Below are 14,029 nucleotides of genomic sequence, written 5' to 3'. Positions count from 1 at the left end.
AAAGGGTGTTTTGCGCCCAAATAAAAGATTCGAAGTGGGACCCCTTCTTTTTGTTTGACTCTTTGGTGCAGCTCGCCCAGACGCGCGCAATGTCTCCTGGGAAATGAAGTCATATTTGCTGTAACAGTTCATTAAAACGTTTCTAAAGCTACGCTGTCGGTGTTATAATTATTAAAATAACACTATATTAAGTATTTATAGTACAATTCCTCACTATAACAACATGACATATATAACAGAGAGCCCATTTTAAATCAAAAACAGCGTTTTTCCGAAATCTGGCAAAACCAGGAAGTACTGTGGTGTCACATGACTGCAAAAAAATGGCTGCGGTGCAGTGGTAAGATGCTTTTTACTTATTTTTAAAGCTACGTATCTTCAGTATAAATGTGTCTAATCGTGTATATAGTGATACTGTGCGGTTTATGATATGTCCATGTAGTTTTAACGTGTTTATTGTGAGCTTAATTTAAATGTAGAGCCCCAAATGAAATGCTAACTGTTTTTTTGCAGGTTGTCAACATAACATTTCAAACCCAGTGCAGGTCTAATGGTTCATTAAATGCAATATTTGACTATCTAGAGTTTGTTATAGTATGGCAAAGTGTCTGTCTTTGTGTTTAGTGCAATAGCTTTGTTTTGCATCAGTTGTAGTCGTTTTTAATCAATAAACAGTATGCTCTCTCAAATGAGTGTTAAGAGACCTCATAGTGTCTGTATTAGTCCACATGTTCACTGTATTTAGATCATTTACTTCAAGCTACCATTACCACACTGAAAATACAAGTTCAACATTTAAATATGAGTGTGTAAGTATGTGAAACAACAGTATTGATTGTATTGCTGTACAAAGTTCCCTGTCACTCTTGTACTATTTACATTGTTTCTGATTAAGGCTTTTTGACAATGCCAGTTTATCAAACATTAAAAATGAACATCACTGATGGGTTTCTTAAGCTGTCAGACAAATGTAGTGCAGTTAAAGCACAATACTTATCTCTGAGATATTGTAGAGTAGAAGTATGAAGCACCATTACATAGAAAAAGTAAAGTACAAGTACCTTTAATTAGTTCTTAAGTAAATGTTCTCTACTGTCCTGTGTGTCTGTTGTGTTTGAAGGCGATCCAGCGGGCGGAGCTACGATGCCGAGCTGCAGAGATGTCGTCCTGAGTTTGCTCCGGTGGATTTTGGAGACTATCATCCCCTCAAAGCCATCACGGTAAACAATGAGACATTACCACTGACTGCTCTGCACATATCATTCACAACATGTTGTTTTCTATAACAAAGTCACAGCATATGCGTCCGTTCTGAATCCAACAAAGTCAAACACAATCTGTTTGGGTTTAGGCACCTTGAAAATGCTTGAAAAATGATTGAATTTAAAGGCTGTATAAACTCAGAATATCAGAAAATTAAATAAATGTCCATCCCAGTTATTCAATATTAGAAGTGTTATGTTTTAATATGTTGATTTGTGAATCCATAGCAAAAAACACATTCCCTTTTCGTATGAGAAAAGCAGAAACACAGCTTTTCTGTCATTTTTGCATGAAACGTCCTAATAAAAAGAAAAAGTATATTTCAGTTGTTTATACTTTTTTATTAACCCCCCTCCTCTCCCTGCAGGTGACGGACACTAAGACTCGTCGTGGAGCTCGTAAAGGCAGCACCTCTTCCTCCTGCTCCTCCTCCTCTTCCTCCGTCCCCCCCGACCCCCTCAGCTCCCTGATGGACGGCACCGACCCGCTGTCCATGTTCGCTGCAGCCGAGACGCCCGCCATCACACACAGCGCCTCCGCAGGGGTCAGACAGACACACACACACAGCGCCTCCTCAGGGGTCAGACACACACACACACAGTGCCTCCACAGGGGTCAGACACACACACACACACACACACACACACAGCACCTCCACAGGGGTCAGACACACACACACACACACACACACAGCGCCTCCACAGGGGTCAGACACACACACACACACACACAGCGCCTCCACAGGGGTCAGACACACACACACACACACACACACACACACACACACACACACACACACACACACAGCGCCTCCACATGGGTCAGACACACACACACACACAGCGCCTCCACGGGGTTAGACACACACACAGCGCCTCCACGGGGGTCATACACACACACACACACACACACACACACACACACACGACACACACATACACAGCGCCTCCACAGGGGTCACACACAGCGCCTCCACGGGGTCAGACACACACACACAGCGCCTACACAGGGGTCAGACACACACACACACACACAGCGCCTCCACGGGGGTCAGACACACACACACACACACACAGCGCCTCCACAGGGGTCATACACACACACAGCACCTCCACAGGGGTCAGACACACACACACACACACACACACACACACACACACACACACACACACACACACAAACTAGCCAATATATGCAAATCGTGGCGATATTGTAGGGGTGCTTTGAGGAACAAGTGGGACCAGTGAGATATAACATAGATGTGATAGAACAGGCTGGATTTCAGTAAAATACATAATTTTATTATAATTTTAAAACAGGAAAAGACAACACTTGCTCCATAATACATTACATTACACTATCCCAAATCTAATAAGATATCTAGCCTCATATCACGATATCCATAAAATAATTTGTATTTAATTGTATTTATTGTCTTAGTTGGACCATACATGTACTGTATTCAAAATACAAATGGATTTCTTACATATAGTATAAATAAAGCAAGACAATGAAACATGCCTTAAGTCACAAAGCATTTTTATGTGTTTTTTATGTGAAAAAATGTAATAATTCTAATCAAAAAGAATAATTGATAGTACAAAACATTTTTTAAAGGGAAACATCAGCTGTTGGCAGCTTCATTAAAGGAGACCTATCATGCAGAATGCACTGTTTGATGTCTGTTATACATAAACATGTGTCCCCGGTGTGTCGGGGAACTCACGCAGCGTCAGAAAATATGCCCGACTGTTTTGGACGTAATATGGTCGGTGTTTACATTAGCATCGCTAACACTCAGAGCTAACCTGTACTGGAGAGCATGTGTGTGAAGAAGCAGGAAGTAAAAAGGAACTCACCTTGTGGTATAACCGGCAAGAGAGAAAGCCTTTGAGCTCCAAACTGTTTCAGAGAGAATCCTTGATAATCCATGATATGGCGTTTTATCACGGCAGCATTTAGTTTAGACAGTAGCTGCCGGGTCCCACATGAGCTCAGACCCTCCTCTTTATTTTTTTTAAAGCTTTATATCCAAATCAGCCCTTTTGAAACATGAAGTGAAACAGAGGGATATGAGGCATGGCTAGAATGATCTGTTTGGTGTTTGCAGCAAAACACTTCATAGACATGTTTTTTTATATATTTGTATATATCTGAGACCTACGCTATTGCCTAAAAATAGCACGTTAGGTGACCTTTAAACATTGATTGTTAGTATCCTACGGGAACATTAAAGGGAAGATAATAATAAAAGCAGTTTTTTTATTGAGAGCTTGTTGTGCTTCCAGGACCTGGGGAAGAAGAAGAAGGAGGAAGAGGCGGTGGGAGCAGACTTTGAGCCGTGGTCTCTGAAGAGAGGAGAGATCCTGGCCAGGTTCACCACCACAGAGAAACTCTCCATCGTGAGTCAAACTCCATCAAACAGAAAGTAGTTTTGTGCGAAAAGAAAAGCTTTGTAAGACAGGAACCTAATTCTAAATAATTTTTGTCTTCATAGAATCTTTTCATGGGATCTGATCGAGGTAAGCCGTGAGTTTGTAATTATAATATACAATAATTAAACTTTTACATTAACATTTCGGCATTAAAATATAAAAAAAACGACTGGACCTAAGTTATATATATTTTGAAATGTGTCCAAATCCATAGAAATTCATATTTTAATCAAAGTAACCTTTACCTTTGATCTTATTCACACTTTCCTCTGTTTTCATGTCATCATTTGCCACATCATTTTATAGTTAGAAACCAAGGATTCATTCCCCTACTTCACAGCAATGGAAGCAATAATCCATGTGTGTGTTCTTGCTAATTATTACACAAAGTGACCTGCTCCTGTTGTCTCGTAGGGAAAGCTCCCAGTCCGGGACCCTCTGCCGTGTCGGAGAAAGTTCGGACTCGTCTGGAGGAGCTGGACGACCTGGAGGAGGTATGTTCATTCATGAGTATACAACTACATGTATTTGTCTGCATGGATGTAAACAGAATCATTGTATAGACATAAGTTCTCAATAAAATGAGAGTATGTGAAGTATTTCATTCCCACAGGATGTTTTTATCATATAGATAGATATATAGATGGATGGATAGATAGATGGATAGATGGATAGATGGATGGATGGATGGATAGATAGATATATAGATAGATAGATGGATGGATAGATGGATAGATGGATGGATAGATGGATAGATGGATGGATAGATGGATAGATAGATGGATGGATATATAGATATATAGATGGATGGATGGATATATAGATATATAGATGGATGGATGGATAGATGGATCGATATATAGATGGATGGATAGATGGATAGATAGATGGATAGATGGATAGATGGATGGATAGATGGATAGATAGATGGATGGATAGATGGATGGATATATAGATGGATAGATATATAGATATATAGATGGATGGATGGATGGATGGATCGATATATAGATGGATGGATAGATGGATAGATGGATAGATGGATATATAGATGGATGGATGGATGGATAGATGGATGGATATATAGATGGATAGATATATAGATGGATGGATAGATGGATAGATAGATGGATAGATGGATAGATGGATGGATAGATGGATAGATAGATGGATGGATAGATGGATGGATATATAGATGGATAGATATATAGATATATAGATGGATGGATAGATGGATAGATGGATAGATGGATATATAGATGGATGGATGGATGGATGGATGGATCGATATATAGATGGATGGATAGATGGATAGATGGATATATAGATGGATGGATGGATGGATCGATATATAGATAGATGGATAGATAGATGGATATATAGATGGATGGATGGATGGATAGATGGATGGATGGATGGATAGATCGATATATAGATGGATGGATAGATGGATGGATGGATGGATGGATAGATGGATGGATGGATAACAGCCAGACGGACGGACAGACAGATAGTTAACACATACTAATTAAAAATAAAACGTGTGTGTGTGTATCTGTGTGTGTGCAGGGTTCCCAGAAGGAGCTGCTGAACCTCTCTCAGCAGGATTATGCAAACCGCATCGAGGAGCTGAACCAGTCCCTGAAGGAGGCATGGTCCTCCGATCAGAAGGTCAAAGCTCTGAAGATCGTCATCCAGGTACCATGAAGACAGAGACACTCAAAAAACAAAACATGGAGTCCAGAATCAGATCAGATCAGAATACCTTTATTAGTCCCACAGAGGGGAGAGGTACATTGTTACAGCAGCAAAGAGCCAAAGACAGTATTGTCCCAAAGTCATCCTTCAAAGAGTCCTTGACTCCAAAACATAGTAAACTCATATCAACAGCTGGTAAAATAAACATCTAATATCATGAATATTATGAGACTGCTAGGTAAGGATTTATTTTACCTTGATGATAAAGACTTAAAAAACTGGGCATTTTATGTTTAGATACCTTGAAAGTGCTTGAAAAAGTACATCACTTTAACTCCTAGTAAGCACGAAAAACGTAGTCTTAATACCCTCCTCTTGATTTAGAAATCTTTTAATTTTTTCCAGTGCTCGAAGCTCCTCTCCGACACCTCAGTGATCCAGTTCTACCCGAGCAAATTCGTTCTCATCACAGACATCCTCGACACTTTTGGTGAGTAAAATATCCTTTTGTCTTCCAATTGATTTAAGAAATAAAAAGTTTTCCGACTGTTGTCTCACTTCCCTGCAGGACGGCTGGTGTTCGACAGGATCTGGACGATGTGTTCAGACCCTCGGACCCTTCCAGGTAAACACAGGATGTTTTAAAGGTCCCCTATTATGCAAAATCCACTTGTTCCTGTCTCTTCTACATCAACATGTGTCCCCTCTTCTTCATGTCTCTTCTACATCAACATGTGTCCCCTCTTCTTCATGTCTCTTCTACATCAACATGTGTCCCCTCTTCTTCATGTCTCTTCTACATCAACATGTTGTGCCCTCTTCTTCATGTCTCTTCTACATCAACATGTGTCCCCTCTTCTTCATGTCTCTTCTACATCAACATGTTTCCCCTCTTCTTCATGTCTCTTCTACATCAACATGTGTGCCCTCTTCTTCATGTCTCTTCTACATCAACATGTGTCCCCTCTTCTTCATGTCTCCTCTACATCAACATGTGTCCCCTCTTCTTCATGTCTCTTCTACATCACATGTGTCCCCTCTTCTTCATGTCTCTTCTACATCAACATGTGTCCCCTCTTCTTCATGTCTCTTCTACATCAACATGTGTCCCCTCTTCTTCATGTCTCTTCTACATCAACATGTGTCCCCTCTTCTTCATGTCTCTTCTACATCAACATGTGTCCCCTCTTCTTCATGTCTCTTCTACATCAACATGTGTCCCCTCTTCTTCATGTCTCTTCTACATCAACATGTGTCCCCTCTTCTTCATGTCTCTTCTACATCAACATGTGTCCCCCTCTTCTTCATGTCTCTTCTACATCAACATGTGTCCCCTCTTCTTCATGTCTCTTCTACATCAACATGTGTCCCCTCTTCTTCATGTCTCTTCTACATCAACATGTGTCCCCTCTTCTTCATGTCTCTTCTACATCAACATGTGTCCCCTCTTCTTCATGTCTCTTCTACATCAACATGTGTCCCCTCTTCTTCAATGTCTCTTCTACATCAACATGTGTCCCCTCTTCTTCATGTCTCTTCTACATCAACATGTGTCCCCTCTTCTTCATGTCTCTTCTACATCAACATGTGTCCCCTCTTCTTCATGTCTCTTCTACATCAACATGTGTCCCCCTCTTCTTCATGTCTCTTCTACATCAACATGTGTCCCCTCTTCTTCATGTCTCTTCTACATCAACATGTGTCCCCTCTTCTTCATGTCTCTTCTACATCAACATGTGTCCCCTCTTCTTCATGTCTCTTCTACATCAACATGTGTCCCCTCTTCTTCATGTCTCTTCTACATCAACATGTGTCCCCTCTTCTTCATGTCTCTTCTACATCAACATGTGTCCCCTCTTCTTCATGTCTCTTCTACATCAACATGTGTCCCCCTTCATGTCTCTTCTATCACATGTGTCCCCTCTTCTTCATGTCTCTCTACATCAACATGTGTCCCCTCTTCTTCATGTCTCTTCTACATCAACATGTGTCCCCTCTGTGGAAAGAGACTCTGAAAGTTTCAGGAACAAAGATTCTCTCTCTTTTTGATCCATTTCTATAAAAAACCTGTCTGAAAATGAGCTGATCAGATTTTGGCCACTTTATGATGTCATAACGATGTGTTGGCTTGTGTAACCATTAGCCAATCAGCAACCAAGGTACCCCCCCCCCTTATCACCTGAATCTCCTCCTAGAGCACCATTGAGTTCTTTGTAACCAAATCTCTCTCAGAGGGGCGTGGGGAGGGGCTCCTTATTTTCATCTAAAGTAACAGACAGAGAATCAGCACTTTGGAAACAGGGCTGAAACAGAGGGGATTATGGGTAATGCTGCCATGATCTGTTTGGTGTTTCAGCCAATCAGAGACAGGCTCTGTATATATCTGAGACCTGTGATATATTGATGAAAAACAGAATAATAGGGGACCTTTAAGTAAACATTTAGACTGTGGGTAGTAGTTTCTGAGGCGATGGATTTATGGTGTGTTTTCCTCAGAGTCGTTCACCGTGGACGATGTGAACGACACGGCGAAGGAGACGTGCCTCAACTGGTTCTTCAAGATCGCCTCCATCAGAGAGCTGCTTCCCAGACTGTATCCTCTCAGACTCATTCTTTACTGTGTGTTATTATATTATCTGTGTTTTAATCTGCTCCCTAAAGGAAAGGACGCCAGGGAAATAACATCTTGGAAAACATGAACAATTGTGGCATTTTAATTTCTTTCGACGGTAGAATTGAAATACTAGTTAAAATGTCTCTTTGACCTCTGTGATCAGATATGTAGAGGCTGCTATTCTCAAGTGTAACCGCTTCCTGAACAAAAGGTGAGTTTCCTTCCTTAATATTATTAATGCAGCCCAATTCACCTTAATGAGCTACCTATAACTAGGGATGGGTATCGTTTGAAATGTATCGATTCCGATTTCGATTCCGGTTCTGCTTATCGATTCCGGTTCTTATCGATTCCCCGTTTCGATTCCTAAATTGTAAAATAAAGAGGTCAAACGTTTAGATAACAAAAATATATTTATTCTTAAAAGCTTTAACTGAAATTGTTACTAAAAAATATACATGCAATACAAATGTATTGCACAATAGCTGTGCTTTATTTTAACTGAGCTATGCCTGTGGCAAGCTATTAACAGGCATTACACTTTGCCTTTTCTTTTTCTTTTTTAGTGTAGTGGAGCCTCACTTCAGAGTGTTTACCGCGACCTATCTTTGGTGTTATGAAGTGACTGAGCTCGTGAAATGTCTACGGGAGGGCGGGGGAGCATCGCTGCGGGGCAACTGTGGACCTCTGTCGCCTGTCAGCGCAATTTATATGATGCCGTTTAAAAAAATGAAGGGCGGTGCCGGCCGTCAGCGTACCGAGCCGGCCGTCAACGGCCCGCTGACGACCGGCCGTTCTGTGATTCTCCAGGTCCGCCCTGTATTCCACCGGGTCACCGCAGCACCGCGGTGCAGACGGACCCGCTGGAATACAGGGTCTACCGCGTTTAGGAACCGTTAAGCAGAACCGAAATTGTGTATTTTGTATGGGTACCCGGTACCCGGCATTTTCTTATCGGTTCTCATCTGGAACCGAGTTTCGGTTCCCAACCCTACCTATAACACATGATGGATTCAGTGTCTTCAGTTCAGCAACATTAGATTAAATCGACACCTTTTTCTACATCAAAATTACATTTGTGGGTTATTTGAAGTGTTTGGGTCCTTTTTGCTTATTGTTAGAAACATCTCACTGGTCCCCGGCTTGAGCTTCAATCTCAGGATCCATGTATTTCTGATCTTCTCAAGAATGGAAGTAGTCATCATGTACAGAGCATTTTTTTCAAAATTCAGACTTTTTCCTCAAAATTCAGACTTTTTTATAAAATCTGGAAATATTTCCAAAAATCTCAAAATTCTAACTTTTTTCTCAAAATTCAGACTTTTTTCAAAAATTTGACTTTTTCTCAAAATTCAGATTTTTTTTCTCAAAATTCAGATTTTTTTTCTCAAAATTCAGACTTTTTCTAAAAATAAAAAAATTCGGACTTTTTCTCAAAATTCTGAATTTTTTCTAAAAATAAAAAAATTCGGACTTTTTGTCAAAATTCGGACTTTTTCTCAAAATCCTGTCTTTTTCTGAATACTTAAACATGTTAATAATCACTCGTCACCGGCTTGAGCTTCAATCTCAGGATCCATGTATCTGTGATCCTCTCCAGAATGGAAGTAGTTAGGGCTGTGCGATTATGGCAAAAATCATAATCACGATTATTTGGGTCAATAATTGATATCACGATTATTTTGACGATTATTCATTGACCATTTATTGAACTTTAAAACAAATAATATTTTACCAATAAACAAGATCAACAAATATGTTGGAGCGCACTTCCAAAACCATACTAAACATATATTATTAATATGATAAATAAAAATAAATTAGACCAAAATAAATTAAATCAAATATGTTGCAGTGCACTGTCACAACCTACTGAAAACTCCTTAACATATAGCCAACATGTTGGTAAAACATATTCAACATATTCCACTCAGTTAAACGTTGAAGGCTGGCCAACCGTCATGGTCCAGAAGTAACAGGAAATAAATGTTGAACTACAATTTAAGACCAAATAAAAATGTTTAGGCCACCATGGCAAATGCTGGTAGGACTGCTCATGTCATCTCTTAAAGATTTTTTGCAAGAAACACCAGCCTGTTTACATGGTCTGGTTTCAGAGATGAGCGCAGGCAGGTGACGATATTGCAACCTGTACTGAAGACCCTCAGCCACGCCCCGACACATGGGGTGACGCCGGCCAATCACAAAGCTTTGATGCGTTCAAGTGCATTATTCTGGCACAGGAAGATTATGTTACAGGACATAAAACAGAATATTGTTGTTCTATTTTTAGACACATCTCGCGATCGACTGGTTGGGCACCCCTGGGCTAGACCATAGGTCTGTTGTGGTGGCAAAGTAGTCAGCTGAAGCCACATCTCTCTCAATTTCCCCACGGCATTTGTCATATAGCGCAGGCAGCGCAGACCTGCTGAAATAATACCGAGACGGCATCGCGTAACGCTTGTCCAACGTGTTGACAAGTTGCTTAAAGCCCTGGTTGCTAACAGTGCTAACTGGGCACATATCTTTGGCGATGTGAAATGTAATGGCAAAGTACTTGCAAATAGTGGAAATAGTTGTACCCTTCTTTTTAACGAGTTGCTGCTCTTGTTCTGACATTTTCGCTCGCGCTGAACACTCACAACACATGCTCCTGATGCTCTTCTAGGTAATCACACATCCTGTCATGAACACAGCTACAGTTGGGCTACCTTTGTTATCACGTTACTCTCATATTGGAAGAGGACAGTATTTTCCCAACACTTATTATGGCTTTACTTTTGTTGTCATATTACCCCTCTTGCCCTCTCTTTCTGTCTCTCCTCTCTTCCCAGTGGGATTCAGGAGACCCTCCCCCGGCTGACGGCCATGATCAGAGGGATTGGAGACCCTCTGGTGGCAGCGTACGCCCGAGCCTACCTCTGCAGGGTGAGACATGCTGGCTTTTCTCAATGTTCATGTCTCCTGATTCTGATCTGGAGGCATTTTTTTTATATCTTCCTATCTTCCTTATTTCTCTGTAAAATGGGTGGGCAAACTTTTTTTTTACAGCTGATCTATACGTTCTTTTTTCTCCCATGAAAAAAACAAGGGGGAACATTTTTGTTTTGCAGGTGGACTATTATTATTATACTTTGTTTTTCAGGATAATTTAAAGTTCATTTAAAGTATTTTTTCTACTTTTTTGTATTTAAAACTGTGAAACAGGTGGGTGGGAAAACCTGGTGTTTTCCATTAGAAGAGAGCTGCCCCAGTGTTACCTATTAATGTATATGGAAATAAAGGAAACCAAAGAAACATTTACCTGTTCCTAAATCATAAACACAGGTGAGACATTTTTTTGCATCAGATTTAGAAACATTTAGTAGGCTATAGTTTATAGTATAGAGAGGCGAAGTCCCGCCCATCTACTTCCGACCCATGGGACCTTATTTCGGAGAAAGTATAAATTGAAGTCAATGGAGAGTTTGAATTGTGCCACGAATTACACATATGATGTTTGTCAATCTTAAAAAATAATTTCCGTGTCAAAAAGTCACAGTTTGTCGTAAAACTGTTGAAATATAAGACGATGAAAAATACGCAACTAGAAAGACTACAAATCCCAGAGTCCCGGTCCCGCATGCTGGCTCTCACGGAACCGACTAACTCCCCTTGTGTGTATGCACAGCTCTCAACGTGCCCAGACTTGGAGTGATTTTCACCTCGTTTAATACTTTCCGCCTCATTCTGAAAGAAAGAAGTGGAATGTTTCAACGTGACGGCCGTCTTGGTGTGTGGAGCGAGACGGGAGATGTAGTTCATTGAGCGGTTTCACACAAACAAAGTGTTACATCACAGTTTTACGACACTTTTTAATTTTGTTGACTTGCAAAATTATCATTTAGATTGAAAACATCATATGTGTAATTCGTGGCACAATTCAAACGGGATCGAGAGATAATCTTTCTCTCTCTATTGACTTCAATACATACTTTTTCCGAAATAAGGTCCCATGGAGGAAAGGGAGGGACTTCGCCTCTCTATAGCTTTTCTGTCCTTTCATAGTTAAGAGAGACGGGGGGGGAATGTAGTTTTTTCACTTTTGCTGCTGTTTTTACCCCTAACTTTCCTTTTAGGACTAAGCCTGTGCACAAAGAGTTAATAATAATAATAACACATTTTCTTTGTAAAGCCCCTTTCTTTGCTAAAAGTGCTACAAGGGGCGAAATAAACAAGTGATTTAATCGACTCGAGTTTCTTATTTAAAGTCAGTCTACTCATTTTATTTGCATTTATTCGTCCCTTTGCTGTAACGCTGTGGGACGAATGAAGGATCTCTGATTATTATACGATAAGACTTTAAGGGTCAGATCAAGTGTGAAATGTGACTTCATCACAGCAGCTCTGTGTTTACAGAGTGGGTCTGATACTTATATTGAGTCTCTGTCTGTGTGCAGGTGGGCATGGAGGTGGCCCCCCAGCTGAAGGACAGCCTGAACAGGAACTTCTTCGACCTGCTGGGCTCCTTCAGGCAGATCAGCAGCGAGAGCGTCCAGAACCAGCTGGTGCTGCAGAGGGTGGAGGTCCCCGAGTATCTGACCCTCTACTCCCCCGCCATCAACTGGATCCTGCAGTGCATCGCCTACAGAGCTCCAGAGGTAAGCCGTTTTTATGGAGGTGTACATAAATATCACACCCGCCTCAGTTTACAGTCCACTCAAATCTACACGTTATTGCTCACACACACACACACACACACACACACACACACACACACACACACACACACACACACACACACACACACACACACACACACACAGGGTTGGGTTGTAACGGAATACATTTAACGGCGTTACGTAATCTGAATACAAAAATCAATTACCTGTATTCAGCTCGCGTTACATTTGAAAAACGAGTAATCTGATTACAGTTACTTTCGTAAACCTCAAGTGAATACATGTTGGAATACTTATTGGAATTATTGGTGGAAAAGTTTCCTCACAAAATGTAATATTCATTACCGGCAGATCTGTGTGCACGGCGCTGCACACAGATCTGCCTCTTACATTATTTTGAGGTTCAACTAGAGTTGGAGTAACAAATGTTTGAATGTGTTTTAACTTCCAGCCTCTTCTGATGGAGATGATGGAGAGATGCAAGAAGCTGGGGAACAAGTGAGTGCTTTTAAAGACACTTATGGCGCGTTTCCACTGCAGGCCTCGCTCGGTTTGGTTAGGCCTTATTAGGCCCGGCTCACTTTAATGCTGCGTTTCCATTACAGTTTAGGAACTGGGGCAGTTACTATAGTAACGCAGTGTAGGCGGAGCCGTGACGTCATCTTCAATGAGCGCCCCAGAAAAACAACACAGCCGTTAGCTGTTAGCACTCAGAGCTCACAGCTCCTCATATCTGTTCAGAAACTAGACACAAGTTAAACAAGTACAAACCACAGACTGCCTGTGTCATGGAGAATACAGTCGCTGGTTTATTTATGTCTGTATAGGCCGTTGTTGTGAGTGTGGACGGTCGGAGCATATATAACGTTAGCTTAGCCAAGCTACATTTAGAAAACACGCATTTTAAAAGGGTTTTTCGCCTGCCGTCTGTCTGCAGACTTGTCAAAGCATTAATTCATGGTTTTTACTAACCGGTATCAGTATGTTGTTACTTCGGCATCATTTTGAAACGTGTATTACAATTAATTCACGGTCAAATATGTTCATCTTGTTGTAGTTGTAGCCCCCTTGCCAGCGATTCTCTCTCTAGTTTAGCATACTCAGCCCGACTCAGCCTGGTTGTTCCTGGCCCTAGAACCACGATTTAAACGGGCCAGAAAAAAGGTGAAAAAGTAGCCCGGGCCAAAACTAGGCCAAGTGGAAACGCAACCAAAAACGGGCCCCGCACGGCTCGGCACGCTTAAAGCGAGCTACCCACTGCAGTGGAAACGCGCCATTAGATCTCCTGAGAGAAATTAAGACGTGTAATTGTTGTCCAGTAGAATGCTACCTTTGGACCAACAGGAAACAAAATA

The 14,029-nt window shown here is 41.1% G+C and overlaps 1 protein-coding gene across 2 annotated transcripts in view; it reads left to right on the top strand.

Moving 5' to 3' along the window:
* Window positions 1–121: 121 nt before the first annotated feature.
* vps35l (VPS35 endosomal protein sorting factor like) overlaps window positions 122–14,029 on the top strand; it is a 30,717-nt gene continuing 16,809 nt past the window's right edge. The window contains exons 1-14 of one of the 2 annotated variants that reach the window (XM_034241261.1): window positions 122–340; window positions 1,121–1,220; window positions 1,631–1,807; window positions 3,552–3,665; window positions 3,761–3,785; window positions 4,113–4,192; window positions 5,268–5,396; window positions 5,802–5,886; window positions 5,965–6,021; window positions 7,893–7,989; window positions 8,174–8,221; window positions 10,848–10,941; window positions 12,453–12,653; window positions 13,126–13,172. In XM_034241261.1, the coding sequence (XP_034097152.1) occupies window positions 324–340; window positions 1,121–1,220; window positions 1,631–1,807; window positions 3,552–3,665; window positions 3,761–3,785; window positions 4,113–4,192; window positions 5,268–5,396; window positions 5,802–5,886; window positions 5,965–6,021; window positions 7,893–7,989; window positions 8,174–8,221; window positions 10,848–10,941; window positions 12,453–12,653; window positions 13,126–13,172 (1,271 nt within the window). In that variant the 5' untranslated portion in view covers window positions 122–323. The remainder of the gene's footprint in view (window positions 341–1,120; window positions 1,221–1,630; window positions 1,808–3,551; window positions 3,666–3,760; window positions 3,786–4,112; window positions 4,193–5,267; window positions 5,397–5,801; window positions 5,887–5,964; window positions 6,022–7,892; window positions 7,990–8,173; window positions 8,222–10,847; window positions 10,942–12,452; window positions 12,654–13,125; window positions 13,173–14,029) is intronic. The other variant, XM_034241253.1, reaches the window with a different exon arrangement.

Source organism: Gymnodraco acuticeps, unplaced genomic scaffold, assembly GCF_902827175.1.
Source record: "Gymnodraco acuticeps unplaced genomic scaffold, fGymAcu1.1, whole genome shotgun sequence".
Taxonomy (NCBI): Eukaryota; Metazoa; Chordata; class Actinopteri; order Perciformes; family Bathydraconidae; genus Gymnodraco; species Gymnodraco acuticeps.
The sequence above is the reverse complement of the archived record's forward strand: the minus strand, read 5'-3'. Positions and strand labels throughout refer to the sequence as shown.